The sequence below is a fragment of the Zea mays genome, chromosome 2 (assembly GCF_902167145.1).
Source record: "Zea mays cultivar B73 chromosome 2, Zm-B73-REFERENCE-NAM-5.0, whole genome shotgun sequence".
In the NCBI taxonomy this organism is placed as follows: Eukaryota; Viridiplantae; Streptophyta; class Magnoliopsida; order Poales; family Poaceae; genus Zea; species Zea mays.
The window spans coordinates 162,065,294-162,086,181 of NC_050097.1; the positions used below are offsets into that span (position 1 = coordinate 162,065,294).

General features: G+C 41.7%; 1 protein-coding gene across 1 annotated transcript; it reads right to left on the reverse strand.

Annotated features, from left to right (window-relative positions):
* Positions 1–654: 654 nt before the first annotated feature.
* On the reverse strand, positions 655–4,907 carry LOC100276370 (uncharacterized). Its single transcript, NM_001150176.2, has 9 exons — positions 4,585–4,907; positions 4,406–4,486; positions 3,184–3,273; positions 2,868–3,034; positions 1,921–1,990; positions 1,545–1,624; positions 1,407–1,469; positions 1,148–1,224; positions 655–1,055 (listed from the first exon to the last, which is right to left on the reverse strand). The coding sequence occupies exons 1-9, from the start codon at positions 4,864–4,866 to the stop codon at positions 955–957; spliced, it is 1,011 nt and encodes a 336-aa protein (NP_001143648.2). The 5' UTR covers positions 4,867–4,907; the 3' UTR covers positions 655–954.
* Between the last annotated feature and the right edge of the window lie 15,981 nt (positions 4,908–20,888).

Here is a 20,888-nt window from a genome sequence, read left to right on the forward strand (position 1 = left end):
ATACAAACCATTCTCTATCATTGTAATCTAACTCTAACTTGGAATGCAAAACACATCTTAATCACAATAATCTTATATTATCATGAAACACTAGAATACTTTAGTACCAAGATGCTTTCAGTATCAATATAGCTAATTATTGGGCTACGTAAGGTGTCCGCCATATCAAATCGCTTTGTAAACCATCCAATGAGAGTCCCGTTAAACTACCTTGAAGACCATCTGAGGAAAAAAACTCGTTCTGGTAGTTAATGTGGTGTTTGGTTTAATAAATCAATCTATTTTAAATAAGGTAGTGCATCAGGCGATGTACAAGCCTAAGATGGTGAAACAATTTTCTAAGTACAAAATACAATAAAGAAATTGTATGGTACAATCTTGAGCCCATAAATTATAAATACAGTTAAGAAACAATGCATATGGAGAATCATGTAGGTCCTTTGTATTTTTTTGTTAGCCCATAGAAAACCCTTAAGAGATCCTCTATTAAATGGGGTTGTAGACTACCTCACGAGTCTATTCTTAATTGAGGTTGTAGACGACCTCACGTGTCTATTCCATAAATTTATTATTGCTGGTTATTAGGCTATGAGAAATAAAATGGTGATGAATCAACTCATTCCATTTTATAAACCAAACAAGAAAACGAGAAGTAAGTAAATAATGTAATACCTCGTTTCTTAAACCAAACACAGTCGAGACATCATATTTTCTAGTTGTAGTTGAGGAGGTAAGTGCTTTTCCCGCAACGATTCTCGTTATGAGCTGTGAAGCCCGTGCGCGGGCTCACGGCATGACGTCTCAGTTTACCGAGAATGCTTGGAAAAAAAATCAGTACACGGATATGTGAACAACGATATCCAATCGAAAAATCAAGTATTTCTGCTGTTCATTAGTTACGTATACCAAACAAAAACAAAGTTTCCAAGATTCACAAGTCGACGCCATTGGTAGTTATTTGAGCTGCCTACTGAAATCTGGTAGATCAATGAGTTGGATCCTTGGTATAGCCTCTGTTTCTTCCCTCTCTTTCTGTGTGTTGTATCCCCATTTCACTGAGCAAACAGCATCCGGCAACACCAACAACACATATTAGTTTTGACTACTGAGTAATCAATCATTGGGTTTTTTTAGAACCATGGCTTACCCAGGTAGAGGTTCCAATTGTCCAGTGCTGGTTCTTTGATCACATTCTTCAGAGTCGCTAGTCGGTCCTCGATGAAACTGTTCAGGTGCAACAAAACCAAAGATACAACTGTAATTCCTAGGTTAACAGCAATAGAGTATGCCCCAACTAGTTGATTAGGTGGGGAAGGAGGAATGGAGGATTTATATAGTGTTGGCCAGAACTGCCTATACAACGAAGTAAAATGGTATCAAATTCAATCATGTGAAACTGGACTTACTGAAGTTTTAGGCCTTGGTGCTGCAGCATTTGCTGCAGCTGCTGGAGAACTTTAACCTTCGGACTGAAGAATGAAATCACAGATTCAGTACCATAATCCTTGCTACGTGAAGGAACAGAAAATAAGAGCCGTACTAACCCAGTGCCAAGGCCATATATCCTTTCAGAGGGAAAGTCTATTCCAGCCAATTCTTTGAGTAGCGCTTCAGCAAATCTACTCTGAAAGACAACTAAAAGGTGATCAGTAGAAGATAAGCATTCTGCATTACCCACGGAGCAGAACTGCAAAGTAAATTTTGAATTAACTAAAAGCTGGAAATAAGCTTCTAAATCACCATTACAAAAAATGTCAACAAAACGGTAAAGCCTAAATATGGCTGTTAGAATCATTTGTCAAAACACAATGATCAGTTGTTCATAAACATGTACATAAATGAGAAATGAAACCATGAACTCATGACACAGAACATCACAAAAAAGTTAGGCCACACAGCAGGAAAATGTATGACATAGACCTGTTTTGTTGTGACTATGTATGCTTCGGAGCTTGAAAGCTTCAATGCATCAGCTGTTCCAGGATAAAACCTGCAGCCATGTAATCGTTTCCATGAGTTGCACATATCTTTTGTTCTATGTGTAATGAACATGAAACACTTCTAAGTGAACACATTGCTTCAACTTTTTTCAACGTTTAATATCTCTAAAACTGAAAAGAGAGTGGGAAAAGTGTATATGCCACCCTCTTGGAAGCGACTTACAAAATTATAGTTATTCAAGTCAAACAAAACTTTCACATAGAGAATAAAGTTGAGTTAACTTGTAAGAAAGAATCATACACGCAAGCAATAAGCCAATAACTCACAGCAAAGCACATATATATCATTTGCGTGCTTCTGGAGGCACTCATGCACATAAAAGGCTAAGGTTGCAGACATGGAGCCAACAATCAGGAACTATTAATGATCATTTTTTCCAGCTTATTTGAAAGCCACTAATCAATATATCACATTGAAACATACAAATTAAAAAGTCATTTACTAGTTAGTCCCAGTGTCCCACTTGCATACAATGAGGCTTCTGCTACTACTTTCCAGTGTTTTAAAGGCGTCGCCTAGGCGTCCAAAAAATCCTAGGCGCCTTGCTCACCTTGCTTGCCTAGGCGTCAAGGCGGCGGTCCAACGCCTTGTCTCACCTTACCGATTTAAGAACCATGCTACTTTCTTAAACTATCTTTGTATGCTCTGTCCAAGGGCGCTACTATGCAAAAATGTACAATCTAGATTACATCCATGACCAGCCTGAGAATGTTTCTGAAAGTTCAGAAGTGTTCCCCTCAACAGAAGATAGAACCAAACTAAAACTTGTAAAAAAGAAGTGTTTAGTTAAATCTGACTTAATTTCTCCGAATATATTTTTCAGCCAAAAAAGAAAATAGGCACCAATTATTTCATAGATCAGTCACCTGTTAGCACCTATCCAGCCCGAAAAATCATTTTCAATCCAGTCATCTCTTACACGGCCAAAGAGATCTACAAGAGATTCCCTATCTTCTTGCCACTCATCCATGAGAGTGGGCTTCAGTTTTGACCAGTTCTCCAATATTTCTTGGATGCTAAGCCCATCTGCAACCTTGCAAATATTACCTTAATAAAAAAATTTGATCAAACTAGAAGCCTATAACCATTTTGCCTATTCTGTTACCATCTAAGACAGGCATGATATTCAAACAGATGAATACACTACAGAGTACAGATGAAGCATTGCAGAAAGTAACTTACTGATGATTTTCGAACAGAGTGTATCTGGATCTCAACAAGCAACCTTACAAGCAATAAGTTTTCATATCCTGTTTCCACCACTGGACGAAGCTGAAATAGCACAAAACATTCTATGTAATGAATTTAAAGCAAAATCCTATGTTCCTCGTCATATAACCAATATGAGGACATGGTTTTATTATGCTTCACCAGGAAAATAAGATCAATTTATTTATAGAACTATTCAATTTTTTTTTTAAAAAAAGTTTGCCATTGGTGTTTTACTAGACATTTAAAGCTCAAATGTTTAGGAAAGTGTTGATCAAACAACTACTCCCTCTGCACTAAATTGCAAGTCATGCTAGCTTTTCTAGGTACATGAATTTTGTCATGTACCTAGGGTATGCATTATGTCTAGATATATAGTAAAATCTATGTACCTATAGATGCCAGAATGACTTAAAATTTGGAACCAAGGGAGTACCTACAAATACATTTGTAGTAGTACCGTGATAATTTCATATAGTGGGTATGTTAGCTTTCATGTGTTTGGGGAAAACAAAGTGAGGAACAACTAATAAATTCAATTTTGCAAAACCACGACATTATTGGAACCGGACCGCCGACACATGGCGTGTCTGTCAGGCCGCCCGCACACGTCCGTACACACGACGCGCCCACCCAGATCTTCAGGGCGCGACACACGTGCCCGCACGCATAGCAGCGGCCTTTAGGCCTGTTGGGCCAACACTCCCCCCCAAAACTAGCCCATTAGAGTTTCTACCCTCAACCATATAAACCATGCTTGCCCATCCATAACTCACAATGTGTGATTATTCCCAACAATCTCCTTCTCACACATTGTGAGCTGAAATCTGTCCGAGAATGTACGTCCGAGAATGTACTAGGCCAACCTAGGTCAACCTGGCTTCGATACCAATTGTTGGAACCCGACCGCCAACATATGGCGTGTCCGTCAGGCCGCCCGCACACACGACGCGCCCACCTATACCGTCGGACTGCGACACACGTGCCCGCACGCATATCAGCGAGTTTTAGGCATGTTGAGCCAGCACTCTCCAAAAAGCTAGCCTGTTAGACCTCAACCATATAAACCATGATTGTCCACCCACAACTCACAATGTGAGACTATTCCCAACGGACATTGCTAAATGATTGATATGCTAACTTGGTAGGTGCAAACGCAGCAAAAAGTAATGGGTGGGGAACAGAGGAGTCTTACGGTGTACATCTGCTCCACTATCCACTCCTCCATGGCGGCGTCAACCTGCTCAAACAGCGACGGCCACCTCACCTTCGCAGCCTGCCATAGCACACCGGGTCAACCAAGAACACGCAGTTGCATATTTCACGCATACCGAGCTCGGCGGAAGAAACAAGACGAAGGACGGAAAAGGAGACCTTGATGGCTGAGAGGGAGCTCTCCCCGCAGCTGTCGCACAAGACGCCGTCGAAGTCGAGGGCGTACAGGTCGCCGCCCATCGCGGGGCGCGAGGTCCTCGCCTTCCTTACTCCTCTCTCAACTCTTCCGAGAGGCGGAATGGACCGAATGAAATAGGAGCGGACACCTCGTATCGGCAAGGTGGGGCGACCGCCCCGGCTACCCGCGTCCGGTAGACTCCCCACCCACCTCTCCAGACGGCCAGGGGACGGACGCACGCCGACGAGACGAACGCCAGCCATTGCGTGCGTGGCGTGAGGCTGAGATGAAGAGGCAGGTGAATGAGTAAGGGGCTATGGGCTTTTGTGGGCCAGTATAACGAGGAAGAGAGAGGAAAGGCGGATGATGGAAGGCCCAGCTCACGAAAAACGAAAAGCTGCCGTGGGACACCAGCTCATCAAGGTTAGGTTTTCGGGCCGTTTGTCTATAGGGCATCACGAAACGAAAGCGAGCCCGAGAGAGGCAGGGGTGGTACTGGTGATCCAAATATTTCTTTATAATTTATCTTTAAACCCTTAGTTAATTTTAGTTTAAAAATGGAAAAAATAGTTTTTAAAATCCTAATTTGATTTGATTCTTAAATTTTATAGTTTAAAATTTAGAGCTCATTACCATTTTTAGGGGAGAGGAGACACATTGACTACTTCACTCTTAGCCATATCTAGTATCGCAAACATTAGGCTATTTTCAATGGATACTTTTATCATACTATTTCTATGCGCCGTTTAGTTGAAGCCGATTATTAGAATCTGCACCATACACATTATCCAAAAAATTCCAACCTAAGCTTGAATAATTGTGGATAGTCTCTCGCATCACGTTATCCAAGATGGAAAATCAACTATGTTCTGCTAGCCAGATTTTCATTATCCCTAGAAACCAAACACGGCCTAAAGCTATTAGGTTAACATTTATCTACAAAACAGTGTATCAAGAGTTTTATCCCAATGAAATTTTTTTATCTCTTATTAAACTCTTTATATATCTCTTTTTATTAAATTACATGTCATATCATCTTGTTTGCTTAGGTGACATGTCATTTAATGAGAATAAAACTCACATAAAACTCCTATTGAGAATGGTTTTATCATAATAACTAGTTTTAAAAAACATCACAATAACTGACCATAAATTCGCATTGTATGTATTTTTCACACATTAAATTGCCTTGACTATCACAGAATAATTCTTGTACATAGGCGAGCGGTTTGTCACACGACTAAGGACATGTTTTGATCTCATGAGCTAAAACAAAAACGACTAAAGTTTTGTCACTTTAGAGACTAAAAATCTAGACATGAAGAGCTAAAAATAACTAGAATAATAAAAAGCACAATTTTAGTCACTTTTAGCTTCTAAAGAGGAACTAAACTTTAGTCAGTTTGTTTTAGCTCCTGGATACAACAGACCCTAAAATAGTGTAACAGGTTCCATTGACTTAGCACTTTAACTTGTCCATTGAGCATGGACTTTATATGTCACAAATTTATATCGATCTGCAACTCCCCCTCACGCCTCAATGAATTGCTCCAACGACTTTGTCCTTATGTACCTCAGCCTTTTCCATTTCCTATTTCCTAGCCCGGTTGTGAATCAAAGTAAGGATAAAGGAAAAAAATGCTAGAATATCAAATCTGGAGTAGACCTTAGTTTTACCTCCTAGAAAATGCTTCAGAATTATTGTTGAGGTTTAATGAGTTTGATGATCAATTCTTATCATGGCTAACATGATGCACATGTTTACCATGCATGCTCCACAGTGCATCGTCATTTTTCTAGAAAATTTTTCACTGACGGTTCATAAACAATAGGCACCAGTAGAAATAAAAATATAATCCCATTGTTGGATTTGTGGGCTTAGCCCAATAGAGAAAATTAAATAAATCCTAGAAAATGGCAAAGGCTCATGTATGACAAGAGAATGAAGGTCTCCCTCTCTCACCAAGTCATGGATGAGGGGAGAGAGAATGAAGTACCACAAGTGCACGCGAGCGCTCGCCTCGTCTGGTCTGGCGAAGGGCGCGCGACGTGCGTGTGAATGGTCCGCCAAAATTCGGTCAGTCGCTTTGCGGGGGCATGATTTTCTTTTGCTATTTTTATTTTTGGTTACTTGGCTGTTAAGTTTAGAGTCCTTATCTAATCACGACCAGATCATGACGTGAGTCCTTATCAGAGAGAAGGGCAAAGGGCACGCGATGTTTCACACCGCCAAAATCTGGTCTGTCACCTTGTGGGAGCGCGATTTTCTTTTGCTATTTTTATTTTTGGTTACTTGGTTGTTAAATTTAAAGTCCTTATCTAATCATGACCAGATCATGATGCGAGTCCTTATTGGATCACGAATAGATTGTAACGCGAGTTCTTATCGAATCATAGAACGTGGAGACGACTCTATAAATTGAGCTTAACAATCGTCACCAAAGATATCAAATACACGAGTTAGGTTTTGCCTCTGTTTGTTGCTTTGTCGCCGTTGTAGTTTTCTTCATCCCGAGCACTAATGTGCATCTGCAATCAGAAGAGCAGTGTTGTTTACTTGTTTTCAATTGCTGTGAATCAAAAACAAGACAACACATATATTAAATATTAAGGACCTTCGTCCTTCGAAGCATTATCTTCTTCTGAAGATAATGTTTCTCAAACGAAGGAGATGTAGAACATGTCTTCATCTTTCATAAATGTAATATAACAATGTAACATTATATTAGACATTTATTTCATTTGGCATGTTAGAATAATATCATAATCTGAATCATATGTCAAAGAAGCATTACAAATATCACTTTACATTATTAATATCTTTAGCTTGCTCGAAGGAAATAATGCAGGGATGACTTTCAATGAAAGCGTGAACAGTACGGGAATATTGTTCATCTATTTATAGGCATGAGACACAGGCCAAGCAGAAATACAATTTTGACCCTAATGCCTATACATTGTTCTAATACAGAATCTAAGGATAAATAGGTCTTTTCACTGTTGATTTGATTTGGTTTCTTGTATGACCTTCATAATCACCATAAGCCGAAGCTCTTATTCTTGTCGAAGCTCTGTTGTATTCCTTGTGTATTCGCTATAGCTTTGGCATTCAGTCTTTTGGCGTATCTATTAAGATGAATCAGAAACGACCTTCTTCATTCTAAGGACCTTCGATAGAGAAGGAGACCCCCAACAAGCAGGTCTCCGAAACATATCGCCCTTGAGATCCTACACCAGGAGAGGGTGAATAAGGGTTTTTGGGAAACGTCTCCACACAATTGCTCATGTTCTTCTCGACTACTGCCGTCGACACTGTCCTTGCCACTTCAGCACTTTAATCTAGTATGTTCAAACAATATGCATCATTTATTCTAATCTTATACTTCAATTTATCTGTTGATATGAATATGTTATGCGTACTACTTAGTACTTACTAGTTTGCTAGTGATTTGCATGCTAGTTTCTTTACTTGTCTGCATGATTTATATTTAGAATTTAATATGAAAAATGCCTAATTTATTAACAATACAAAAACTTACTATGGCTGATGTCGGAGGCGGAAAAATCCTCTGCCCGGGTGGCGGAATGCACCCATCCGAATTGTAACACCCCGTCCAATCCCTGACCGACGATACTTACTCCTGGCAGCTCTCTAGGGTCATATATTGTCCCCACAGACCAATACGAGTATTTTGTGCGCACTTTGTCCTCACTCATGCGCACTCGAGAAAACTTTCCGGTCGGTCACCCATCCCAAATTGCTCCAAGCCAAGCATGCTTAACTTGGAGGTTCTTTCGAGATAGGCTTCCGAAAAAGAAGATGCACCTTGTTGGTATGGATACTCTATTAATTCTATTGAGACTTGGGCCAGGATATCACCATCCCAGGGGCCAGGATATGTAAAGCCCAAAATTGCTAGAAAAAAATGATAATAATGAAATAAAATAAATAAATATAGAAATATGCATATCATGTTGGAGGTCTTGTATTGTTGCAATTGTACTCAAATTTTGAAGACAAGTTAGGTTTGAGAAGTAGAATTTGAAAATAGAAAGGGAAATAAGAAAAGAGAAGTAAAGGAAAAAGAATATACACTATAAAAGTATATATATTATAAATAAATAAATAATAGGCGTTATCTTCATATTAAGATTTTTTATTAGATATTTGGAAAACTTAAGCTCAAACAGAATTTGAATTTGAATTGGACTCTTAAATTTGGAAAGGAAACTAAAATCAGAAAAAAGAACAAAACGAAACGACCACTTGGACCGAATTCGGTTCCCCTCGGCCCACCTAAATGCTGTCGCGCCAGCCCACCTCATGCACTGATAGCACTTCCACATGGGACCCACAGGTTAGCACCGTCTTCATCTCTCCCCCTGCATCGGTCAGGCATGCGTTGTGCTCTCTAACAGGTGGACCCCTTTGCTCAGCCTCACCTAACACCCACTCACGTACACCTCTCCTATTTCGCTGGCTGGTGGACCATCTCTGTCAGGACTGTCCCTGACCTCGCGGATTCGGTCTCAACGAATCTCGCGCACACCGCGAGGCTCAACATCCGCGCAACAGAAGCCTGCTTATGCGCCGCACATCTACCAACCCCCCTCGGCGCGGTGTCCTCCCCCTACCCTATAAATGTACCCGGCAACCCCCTCTCGTCTAGTTGATTGCACACGCAAGGGCGCCACCATGGCCATGTGAGGAAAAATGCCGCCGCACCACCACATCGTCGGCAGCGACTTTTGGGCACTGGAGAATGGCAACAGAGCTTCGGGGGATCGCATTGGTCATTTCCAGGGAAGCGTCGATCAGAATCGCGGGAGGAAGTACCGGCAATTGCTCACCGAACTTTCATCGCCGTCGTGGTAAAACGTGTCGCGATGGCCGGGGACCTCTACGCTACAAAACCCGGTAAGACCACCCTCTGGAGATTCGCTTTATTCCTCTCTTCGAGTAGAGCCTTTCGTGGTTGAGAACCGGGCACTATGGCGTCGGGTCGGTGTGCACCGGCGGGATCGCCGCCACGGTGGAGAGATCTCCGCCGCGCAGCCGGCTAGTTGGGGAGGGGAGTGTGTGAGCCATTGGATCATGGGTGTGTGGCCACGATTAGATTTGGATGCCGGTTCGTCCAGTCTGTTTATGAGTTGTTTGATCTCGATCGGGCGATTCTGGGACGGGTTGGAGTATTTTAAATCCACGTCGTCGGTCGTCGATCGAACGGATATGAATGCATACCGGTTCAGATCAGGGCATATCTAATCTGGGCGGTCAGATGTTGATCGGACGGTCGACATTCAATCATACCCCTTCGGTGCGACTGCTTTGTAAAATGGTCCCTGAGTTTTTGCATAATGAACCCGCAGTCCCCGTGGTAGTAGTCTGAGTCTAGTAAACTTTTGTAAGTTTAACCCCAGGCTTCTCTGAATTAGTATGCTTAGTCCAGGAATTAAAGAAAATAGGAAAATAGATTTAGAGACCGATTTTGTGTATAAAAATAATTCCAGAACTTATATAATTCATAGAAAATTCATCTTAGCTTCTTTTTAATCCATTCTAGTTGCAAAAATTTTATATTATTTTTTTTTATCATCTAGTAACCCTGTTTTGTCATGAAACCTAGATAAAAATTATCCACTTGATTTATTCTATACTAAGTATTTAATGACTTCGAAAAATCGTAACTTGAGAACCGTAACTCCGATTTGATCCATTCAAATTGCGTTAGCTTCATAAAATTATTGTCTGCACAGTGGAAACATTAATTGTACCATAGAACATATTCTTATAATTAGATATTTGTTTATCCCATGTAGTAGATTATACCTTTTAACTAAAGTTAAATTAGACATGATAGCGATTTGACTATAATATGATTTCTAAACAAGTTATAATCTGGATTAAAGTTTACTTAACTATTTGGAGTATATTTTCTCATATGATGTATATTAACCAATTTATAATCTAGTTTAATATTTAAATCACATTTATCTTCCATAAGTCATAACTTCGTAACCATGACTCCGATTTTGGTGGTTCGTGTATCCACGATCTCGTAGCTTCATGTAGATTATTAATATGTATTTTGTTCTTATGTTTGGTGTGATGATAATTTTGCCTATACCATGTTTGTCTGTATTGCTACGTTTAGCAGTGAGGACACGTGTTACCTGAAGAGCAAGTTGGTACCTGGAATCGCAAGTGCCAGACAAGTTGTGCCCTTGATCACTTCTTTTTACCCACTCATGTTCTGATTAATCATAATGATCTGCATAGGTTAATTTTGATGGGACCCAATAGGTTACCCTAGTTTGACTATCTTTATACCTTGTTCACCACTGAATATTTGGGTAGTACCTGCTATTGCTCTATGTGGATTTGGGTATAGAGATACACATTTTTCATGATTATACTTTTGTTATTAGTTGTTATTTACTGTTCATGATAAGATCATTATGTTAATTGGAACATGGAGAACCACCCGGGAAAACAGTGCTACCATAAGGGTGGAATGGGACTGTTGGGCCTGTGCTTCGTCGCCGAAGGTCTTCTAGGAAGAAGCGGCCTTCGGCTGAAGCTGTTTGTATAAGATGGCCAAAGGTCCCTCTTCATGAAGCTTCGGTATTACAAACCGACTTAAAGATAGAATGACTTTTTAGTCCATAAAGGTCTGAGTCAATGTTGTAAACTTTTATAAGGGGCATACTTGTAATCCCTCACAGGCTGCGCCCTGTGCCTATAAATAGTGAACAGTATTCCCTTACTGTTCACGGATTCTAGTAACTGCAATCGCATATTCTGGAATTCAACCTTTTGTCAAGACAGAGGTATTATTGTATTCAATGATTGGATATATTAAGAAAATATAATATAATTCGTCTACGACTTGTTTATCTCTTTTGTACCTTTTATTTTATGTCATCTTGCAATATCTATTGAAATCTTAGTACGAAGATCTAAACTTCGTAATTTTACTCTCATCAACCTTCGTCCAAGACCCATTATCCTCAAGGGAATAATGTTTCATGGACGAAGGACGTTGACATTTAACATTTTATGTTGCCTTGTTCTTAATTCATAGCACTTGAGAACGAGTCTCCAACATTGGCGCCCACCTCCGGTGAACTCACTTCCACTTTTCGAGCTGATGGCTTCGTTCAACGATCAAGCTGGAGCTGCTTCGGACCCGAAGCTGGTGCTCCCAATCACAGGTGGTTCGTCCTCAGAGCCAGCTAACAAGAAACAAAAGAAGGAAGCACAGAGAAGGGTACAGCATGTTGGGGTGCAAGGACCATTCATCAAGTCAAGATGGTCTCACATTCCTATTACCTTCTCCCAAGAGGACCTCCAGCTCAAGGATTACCCACACAACGATGCCATGGTTATCTCTTGTGTTATCAAAGGATTTCTGGTCCACAATGTCTTGGTTGACACAGGCAGTGCAGCTGACATCATATTTGCTAAGGCCTTCAGACAAATGCAAGAGCCAGAAGATAAGATTCATGATGCTACACATCCTCTCTGTGGCTTCGGAGGAAGACAAATTGTAGCACTAGGCAAGATTACCATGTCAGTGACCTTCGGGTTCATCAACAACACTAGAACTGAGCAAGTTGTGTTTGACATTGTTGACATGGAATACCCTTACAATGCAATTATTGGTCGTGGCACCCTCAATGCTTTTGAAGCAATTCTTCACCCTGCCTATCTTTGCATGAAGATACCTTCGGATCAAGGACCCATCGCTATTCATGGAAGCCAGGAAGATGCCAGAAGGGCCGAAGGAAACTGGACTGATTCAAAAGCAATCCATAACATAGATGGAGCTGAAGCTTGTGAACAATACAAATTCAGAAGGGAGAAAGCAGCTTCAGCAGATCAGCCGAAGCCCATGCTCTTATGTGAGGATATAGCAGAGCAGAAGGTGCTGTTGGGCTCTCAGTTATCCGAAGAACAAGAGAAAACCTTGATAAGGTTTTTGTTCAACAACAAAGATGTTTTTGCATGGTCAGCCAATGATCTCTGCGGAGTTAATAGGGATGTTATTGAGCATTCGCTCAATGTCGATCCATCCTTCAGACCCAGAAAGCAAAGGCTTCGGAAAATGTCAGATGATAAGGCCGAAGGTGCTCGCAACGAAGTCAAAAGACTCCTCAGTGCAGGAGTTATCAGAGAAGTAAAGTACCCAGAATGGTTAGCTAATACTGTTATGGTGAAAAAGGCCAATGGCAAGTGGCGAATGTGTATCGATTTTACAGACCTTAACAAGGCTTGTCCGAAGGATGAATTCCCATTGCCAAGGATAGACTCTTTAGTCGATGCAGCAGCTTCTTCAGAGCTCATGAGTCTGTTAGACTGTTATTCAGGCTATCATCAAATCTGGATGAAGAAGGAAGATGAGCCAAAGACTAGCTTCATAACTCCAAGTGGCACATATTGTTATCTTCGGATGCCTGAGGGGCTCAAAAACGATGGAGGAAGTTTCAGCAGAATGACTGTGAAGGTTCTCCAGTCTCAGATAGGCAGAAATGTGCTAACTTATGTTGATGACATCATTGTAAAAAGCACGAAGTAGGAGAATCATATTGCTGACTTGCAGGAGACCTTCGCCAGTTTCAGACAAGCTGGCTTAAAGTTGAATCCAGAAAAATGCGTCTTCGGAGTAAAGAAGGGGAAATTTCTAGGATGCTTGGTTTCAACAAAGGGAATTGAAGCTAATCCAAGTAAGATTGAAGCTATACTTCGGATGGAGCCACCAACTACAAAAAAGGGGGCTCAAAGATTGACAGGAAGGTTGGCATCTCTCAATAGATTCATATCCAGATCAGCGGAGAGAAATTTACCATTCTTCGAAGTGCTGAAGTCAGCCGAAGTCTTTCAATGGGCCCAATCCAGCAGAAGGCCTTCGAAGAGCTGAAGCAGTATTTAATAGATCTAACAGCACTAATTCCACCTATGCCAGGGGCTCCTTTATTATTATATGTGGCAGCTTCGCACTCAGCGGTAAGTGCAGCACTTGTCCAGGAGAAGCTTGATGGCCAGGCCAGGAAACAGGTCCCAGTATATTTTGTATCTGAAGTTCTTAGTATATCAAAGAAAAACTACACAGAATTAGAGAAGGTGTTATATGCTGTTTTGATGGCATCCAGGAAGCTTCGACACTATTTTCAAGCTTACAACATAATTGTTCCTTCTTCACAACCTCTGAAGGATATTATGAGGAACCGAGAAGCTACTGGAAGGATTGGAAAATGGGCTGCAGAGCTCAATGAATTTTGTATTGAATATGTTCATAGATCTTCGATTCAATCCCAGGCGTTAGCAGACTTCATTGCTGACTGGACGCCAGGGGCTCAGGAGGAAGAAGCAAATAAAGACACCGAAGCATGGACAGTGTTTTGCGATGGGTCCTGGGGAACCTTCGGAGCGGGAGCGGCTGCTGTGTTGGTTTCACCTTCCAAAGTTAAAACTTGTTATGCGGCAAAGCTTGATTTTAGTTGCACAAACAACATTGCCGAGTACGAAGCCCTGCTTCTGGGTCTTCGGAAGCTAAAAGCAATGGGAATCAGAAGGGCTGTTCGTAAAACTGATTCCCAAGTTGTTTCGGGTCATATCGACAAGAGTTGCAAGGCTAAAGATCCGAAGCTTGAAAAGTATCTGGATATGGTTCGGAGAATTGAAGCTTCCTTTGAGGGATTTTCTGTCAAAAATATCCCTCGGGGACAAAATGAGCATGCTGATTTGCTAGCTAAGTCAGCAGCACAGGGGCTGCCCTTACCTTCGGATGTCTTCTTCGAAACAATAAAAGCACCTTCGGTGGAACTTCTTGAAAGAGCAGTCCTCAATATATCTCCTGTTTATAGCGAAGATTGGAGGACTGAGATCATCTCTTATCTTCAGGGTAAATTCCTTTTAGATGACAAAGCTTATAACAGGAGGATAGAGGCAAGAGCTCATCCATATGTCATGATAGAAGGAGAGTTGTACAAGCATGGGGTTTGTGCTCCGCTACTCAAGTGTTTATCCAGAACCGAAGGTATAGAGTTGATGAAAGAAATACATGCAGGCCTGTGTGGATCTCACATTGGATCTAGGCCGTTACTTGGAAAAATTTTCCGCCAAGGATTTTATTGGCCGAAGGCAGTTTCGGATGCAGCGGAATTAGTCCAAAAGTGCGAAGGTTGTCAGAAATGTGCACGAGATCAAAAACAACCTTCGTCTTTAACACAGCTCATACAACCCATTTGGCCATTGCAAAGGTGGGGCCTTGACTTGTTAGGTCCGTTACCACCGGCCCAAGGGAACCTAAGATATGTTGTAGTGGCGGTGGAATATTTTTCTAAATGGATTGAGGCAAAGCCTTTAGCTACAATAACTTCGGCCACCGTCCAAAAGTTTTTCTGGCAGAATATTGTTTGTCGTTTCGGGGTACCAAAGGCTATCACTGTGGATAATGGAACACAGTTTGACTCCGAAGCTTTTAGGGATTTCTGTGATCAAATTGGTATGAAGATCCATTTTGCATCAGTCAGACATCCGGAGTCAAACGGACTCGTTGAAAGAGCCAATGGTATTATAATGACAGGAATAATGAAGTCAATCTTCAATCAACCAAGGGGAAAGTGGCCAGATCAGTTAACCAAAGTGGTGTGGAGCCATAATACAACAACATCAAGGTCTACAGGCTTTACCCCATTCAAGTTATTATTCGGTGACGAAGCAATAACTCCAGAAGAAGCTAAAAACGGATCAATAAGGGTAGTAGCTTCGGCAGCATCAGGTTCCGAAGCTGATTATTCTGTGGAAAAAGATGCTTTAGAAGGGATCAGGTTGCAAGCCGTGGAAAACATCAACAAATATCAAGCCGAAACAATTAAATGGCGAGATAGAAAGGTTCGGCTAAAGAATATTGAGCCAGGACACTTGGTGCTTCGGAGAGTGGCCAACCTAGAAACAGTGGGCAAGTTACAGTTGAAATGGGATGGACCTTTCTTAGTAGCATCTTCGTCAAGACCCGGTTCATACAGATTGAAGGATATGGACGGCAACGACATTCCTAGATCTTGGAATGCGAATGAGCTTCGGCGATATTATGTATAATTCGATGTAATTTTTCATATTTTTTATTTTTCTTTCATGGCACCCTTTTCCTTTCCGAAGGGGGAGAAAGGTTTTTAATGGGGCCATCACATGTAATTTCCTTTTTTAGTTCTATAAGAGCAAAACCCCCCAAGGAATGTAAATGTAAAAACTGAGAACGCACCATCGAGTGCCGAAAAGTAAAAACGAAGAAGCTCCAAAGTCGTTCCTAAGGGAATGCAGAGCTTACAGCGAAAAGTCAACGCTGATTCCGCCAAAAGTAAAGGCGAAGAAGCTCCAAAGTCGTTCCTAAGGGAATGCAGAGCTTACAGCGAAAAGTCAACGCTGATTCCGCCAAAAGTAAAGGCGAAGAAGCTCCAAAGTCGTTCCTAAGGGGATGCAGAGCTGAGGTGTGATTAAGGAAATAATGGCTATGAGTATGGCTTGAGGTGTGATTGTTTGGCCATTCATTTGCACATCGCATTACATCATAACATTTGCATTCATAAACATTCATCCAGGCATATGTAGGATAATCATCTTCATGGTATAAGCGGTTGCTTCGGCAAATAAAAAAAGAGAGAAAAAAAAGGAGGGGAAGAAAGAGCTTCGTGTATAAAAAGGAGAGCTTCGGAAAGAAGGAAAATGTTGTTTTCTATGCTTCGTTGCGTACGAAAAGAAGGGAAGGTGTTTTTTCGCCTTCGGCTCAAAAAAGAAAATTTCGTCCACATCAAAGCATTTCTCATACATCAATGGAAGGATAAGGATATATTACAGGGTATGAACAGAATTCATTAAAGACAAGTTTTAGTTACATTTACAAAAGTTATCTCAAAAGTTTCTCAGGTACTGTCTACAGTCTACTGTTTAATCTCCAAGGAGCTTCAACTTCGGCGTCATTTTTTAATCATCGGCTTCGGCTTCGTCATCCTACATGAATAAGGTCGTTGTAAGTCAAAATCGAGCTTGCAAGAAAAGGTAAGCACAAGGTATGGTTTCTTACTGGTTCAAGGTGGCTACGAGCTTCGTCTCCAGCCTTTTCTCGCCCACCTTTTGTCCATATCATTTTTACAAATCTATTAGAGATACTTCGGGCGAGATCAGGAATGTCATCCAGGATTGATGGTGATAAAGTGAAATTTGGCCTATTGACAATTTTTCCATGATCGCAGCCAGCTTTCAGGAAGGCTGCAGCAGTGCCTCGAGAAGCCACCCAGGCACAGAAGTCACCGTGCCCAGCTATGACTTCGTCGAGCTCGTCAATCTCACCCTCAATATGTTCGAAGGTCTTCGGTAAATCTTCACCTGAGGGGACGAATTTTTCACTGCTGGCTCCAACTGAGTGAAAAATTTTTCTTAATCGATGAATACATTTGTTGCTAAATTCCAGACATTTTTCTTGAAGGCTTGTCAACAGTTTTCTCAAATCCGAATTTTGTTGAGCTTCGGCTTCAAGTTTTGCATTAAGATCTTGCTTTTCTCGTTCGAACTGTTCAGACTGGCGGAGAAGCTTCGTGTTCAGTTCTGTTATTTTTGCTTCAGCTTCCGCCAATGAACCTTCGGTTGCCTGGAGCTCAAAGTTCTTTTTCTCGATAACATCTGATTGCTCCTTTATTTTGCTTTCCAAATTTTCAATTATAACTTCGTGTTTTTTGTCTTCAAAATCTTGCTGCATTTTCAAGGCTTTGCTCAATAGCATACTCTGCACGGAAACAACCTTCGTCAAACATGTTCTCGTTATTAGAAACAATAAAAGTTAAGGGAAAAATAGTTCACCTTGAAATTGGAATAAAATAAGCTACCAACGATATGCTGTCGTCGGTAGCGGCTGATGTCTGTTTCTAGCTTCGGAAAACCGATACTCTTTGACAGAGTACCGATAACTTTGGCCCCAGTTTGATCTCGAATACAATCTAATTTTTCGTCATCAATGCCTCCGAAGAGGAGTGCTCCAGGTTTGTATCCGCAGGATTTTGCATATTCTCTAAGCTCTTCTCTTTCAGCTTTTGACAGTTTTTCTCCAACTAAATTCTGGAATATGAACGCTTCGTTCTCTGAAGCTTCATCAACAATTTCTTTCTCTTTCTCCGAGGCTGCGGTCGCGGCCTCTTCGGCGGCGGTGGTAGCTTCTTCTGCAGCCATGTCTAGTAGTATTTTGTCAATGTGTGCGATTGTGCTCTCCAGGTTCAAATCTTCAGCTGCGACAGCTTCGGCAGCTGCGACCTCCGAAGGTACAATTTCAATATCTGTCCCTTCCGCAGCCGCTGGTGTTTTCTGAGCTGAAGCTCTTGGCGGTGTCTTGTCAATTACTTCTGTCACAGTGATAATTCTTTGTCTTTTCGCTTTGATTACTTTCTTCGATTTTTCGGGCTCCTCGTCCTTCTGAAAAAACTTTGTCAGTCGGGGCCTCAGTGGACTTAGCTTCGCAGGTAAGGATTCAGTCATTACCTTCAGAATTTCCTCAACGTCAGCGACAGAGGGTGATGCGGGGGTTTCTTCGTCGGATATTTTATGCTTCGGAGAAGATGCTTTCTTCCTCTTCGGAATTTTCTTCTTTGATAGTTCTTTTTCATCTTCATTTAAGGCTTCAGTTATCCTCTTCCTTTTTTGGCCTCCGGCACCTTTGTTCAGATTTTCGTAATCAGGGTATTCGAAACCCAGGGCGTCCAGCACTCGGTTTAGTCTTCGCTTCGGACGGGTGCCGAAGGCTGCGGTCATCAACTGATCTTCTTTTTTAGAATAATTGCCAAGTATTTCATTGCACATCGCTTCAATCGTTTCCAGCCATTCTGGGCAAGGTGATTTAAAGTATTTCTTAAACTTGAAGTAGTAAGGTAAACGTACAAGTTCACCTTCTTTCTTTTCCCCCTGTAGCTTCGGCATTTCCCATTCTTTTAAACTGGGAAAAACTTTGAAAGCCAAAAACTCTTGAACCAGGTCCCTTGTGCTGATATGCTCTGCAATAATTCTGAATTCATTCATTGCTTGTTGCGTTGGACCTTCGGGTGTCATATTGCAGCGAGGTCGGGTTTCTCCGAAGATTAATTCGAGTGGACTTTGCACAAGTTTTTCCTTGTCGTCATCAACCTTAACATAGAACCACTCTGATTTCCAGCCTGCTGCCCATTTGCTTCGGTAGCTAATTACAGGAAACTTTGTAGATTTCCGATAGGCGAAGTTATAGCAACCAAAATTGTCGTGCAATCCATCCTTTCTAGCCTTCGTTTGATAATACAACTCGTGAACCCGGCAAAAGCTGTCTGCAAATGGTTCCACTGCTTGGCTTCGGAGTGCCCAGATATAAACAATAAGTCTGACGATAGCGTTAGGGGTCAGCTGGTGAAAATAAATACCGAACCTCTTCAGTACCTCTGCAATAATCCCATGTAGGGGGAATCTTAATCCAGCTTTTAGAAAGCTTTTGAAAATAACAATTTCATCCTTCTCCGGCTTTGGGGTAGTCTCTTCTCCTCCGAAGCGCAATAGCTTCTTTTGATTTTCAGTAAAAAAGCCCGATTTTACCATCTTGGACAGATCAGCCTTCGAAACAGTAGATTTCCCGAAGTCCAAATGGCTAGGTTTGCTTGGCATAGCAATGCGATAATCATCTTCGGGATCAGTTTCCTCAATATCTTCTTCCTCTGCTTCAGCGATTGCTTGTTCTGCATCTTCACTAGGAATCTTTTCCGAAGTCACTAGCCCGGATCGTTGCATGGCTTCGGAAATGGGGACAGTCTCTGAAGCTTCAGTTTCGTCCCCCTCACGTTCAACCCTGGCGGTAGAGCGCACTCTGGCCATTTAATTATGAACTTGTGGAACTTTAATACTTTCTTCCTCCGAAGCAGGTTTCAAACAGGAGCTTCGTTCGATTCCGACAGACAAGCTTCGGCGACGGTTAAAAATTTTGGCAGCAAAACAGTGCAAATAGCAATGAATGCTGTGGTAACTTCACACCTACTCGTCTGTTTATATAGTGCTGCAGGTAAGAAGGCGAAGCGCCAGGATTTTTACACCAGGCGGACACCCGCTCGCACTCGCTGCGTGGTGGACCGCAGAGACCGAACAGTAACTCTGAAAGGTGGGGTTGCTACACGCTGACAAATTGAATCGTTTCTCGACAACGAGCTCAGGGAAGGTGTTTTTTAGACCTTCGGCGCTCCGAAGCTTAAGAGACGTTTTTTTTTCACGGATCAAGCTCGTTACGAAAAACGATCTAGCACCGCGAAAGGGGCTACTGTTGGGCCTGTGCTTCGTCGCCGAAGGTCTTCTAGGAAGAAGCGGCCTTCGGCTGAAGCTGTTTGTATAAGATGGCCAAAGGTCCCTCTTCATGAAGCTTCGGTATTACAAACCGACTTAAAGATAGAATGACTTTTTAGTCCATAAAGGTCTGAGTCAATGTTGTAAACTTTTATAAGGGGCATACTTGTAATCCCTCACAGGCTGCGCCCTGTGCCTATAAATAGTGAACAGTATTCCCTTACTGTTCACGGATTCTAGTAACTGCAATCGCATATTCTGGAATTCAACCTTTTGTCAAGACAGAGGTATTATTGTATTCAATGATTGGATATATTAAGAAAATATAATATAATTCGTCTACGACTTGTTTATCTCTTTTGTACCTTTTATTTTATGTCATCTTGCAATATCTATTGAAATCTTAGTACGAAGATCTAAACTTCGTAATTTTACTCTCATCAACCTTCGTCCAAGACCCATTATCCTCAAGGGAATAATGTTTCATGGACGAAGGACGTTGACATTTAACATTTTATGTTGCCTTGTTCTTAATTCATAGCACTTGAGAACGAGTCTCCAACAGGGACGCCCTTGGCTGACTAATAGGAAAGCTAGTGGAGGATTACCTTACCCGAAAGGGGCAAGGGCAGTAGGCGAGTGGTCAGTGTAAGGAGGTTCTCGGGTTGATTTTGCTGCGATGGCGGTCAGGCGAGGGATTCCTGCATTAGAGCTTCCTATAAACTGTAGCGGGTTTTCTGAAGCTAGTGGAACTTTGTAAAGGCCTCGTAGTGTTACCCTGCCTCGCTTCCTTGGTAGAGGTGTATGGGGCCCGTACAACCTCATGGCAGATGGGTAACATGACTTGTGGGTAAAGATGTGCAACCTCTGCAGAGTGTAAAACTGGTATACTAGCCGTGCTCACGGTCATGAGCAGCTCGGACTCTCACATGATTAATTTATGGA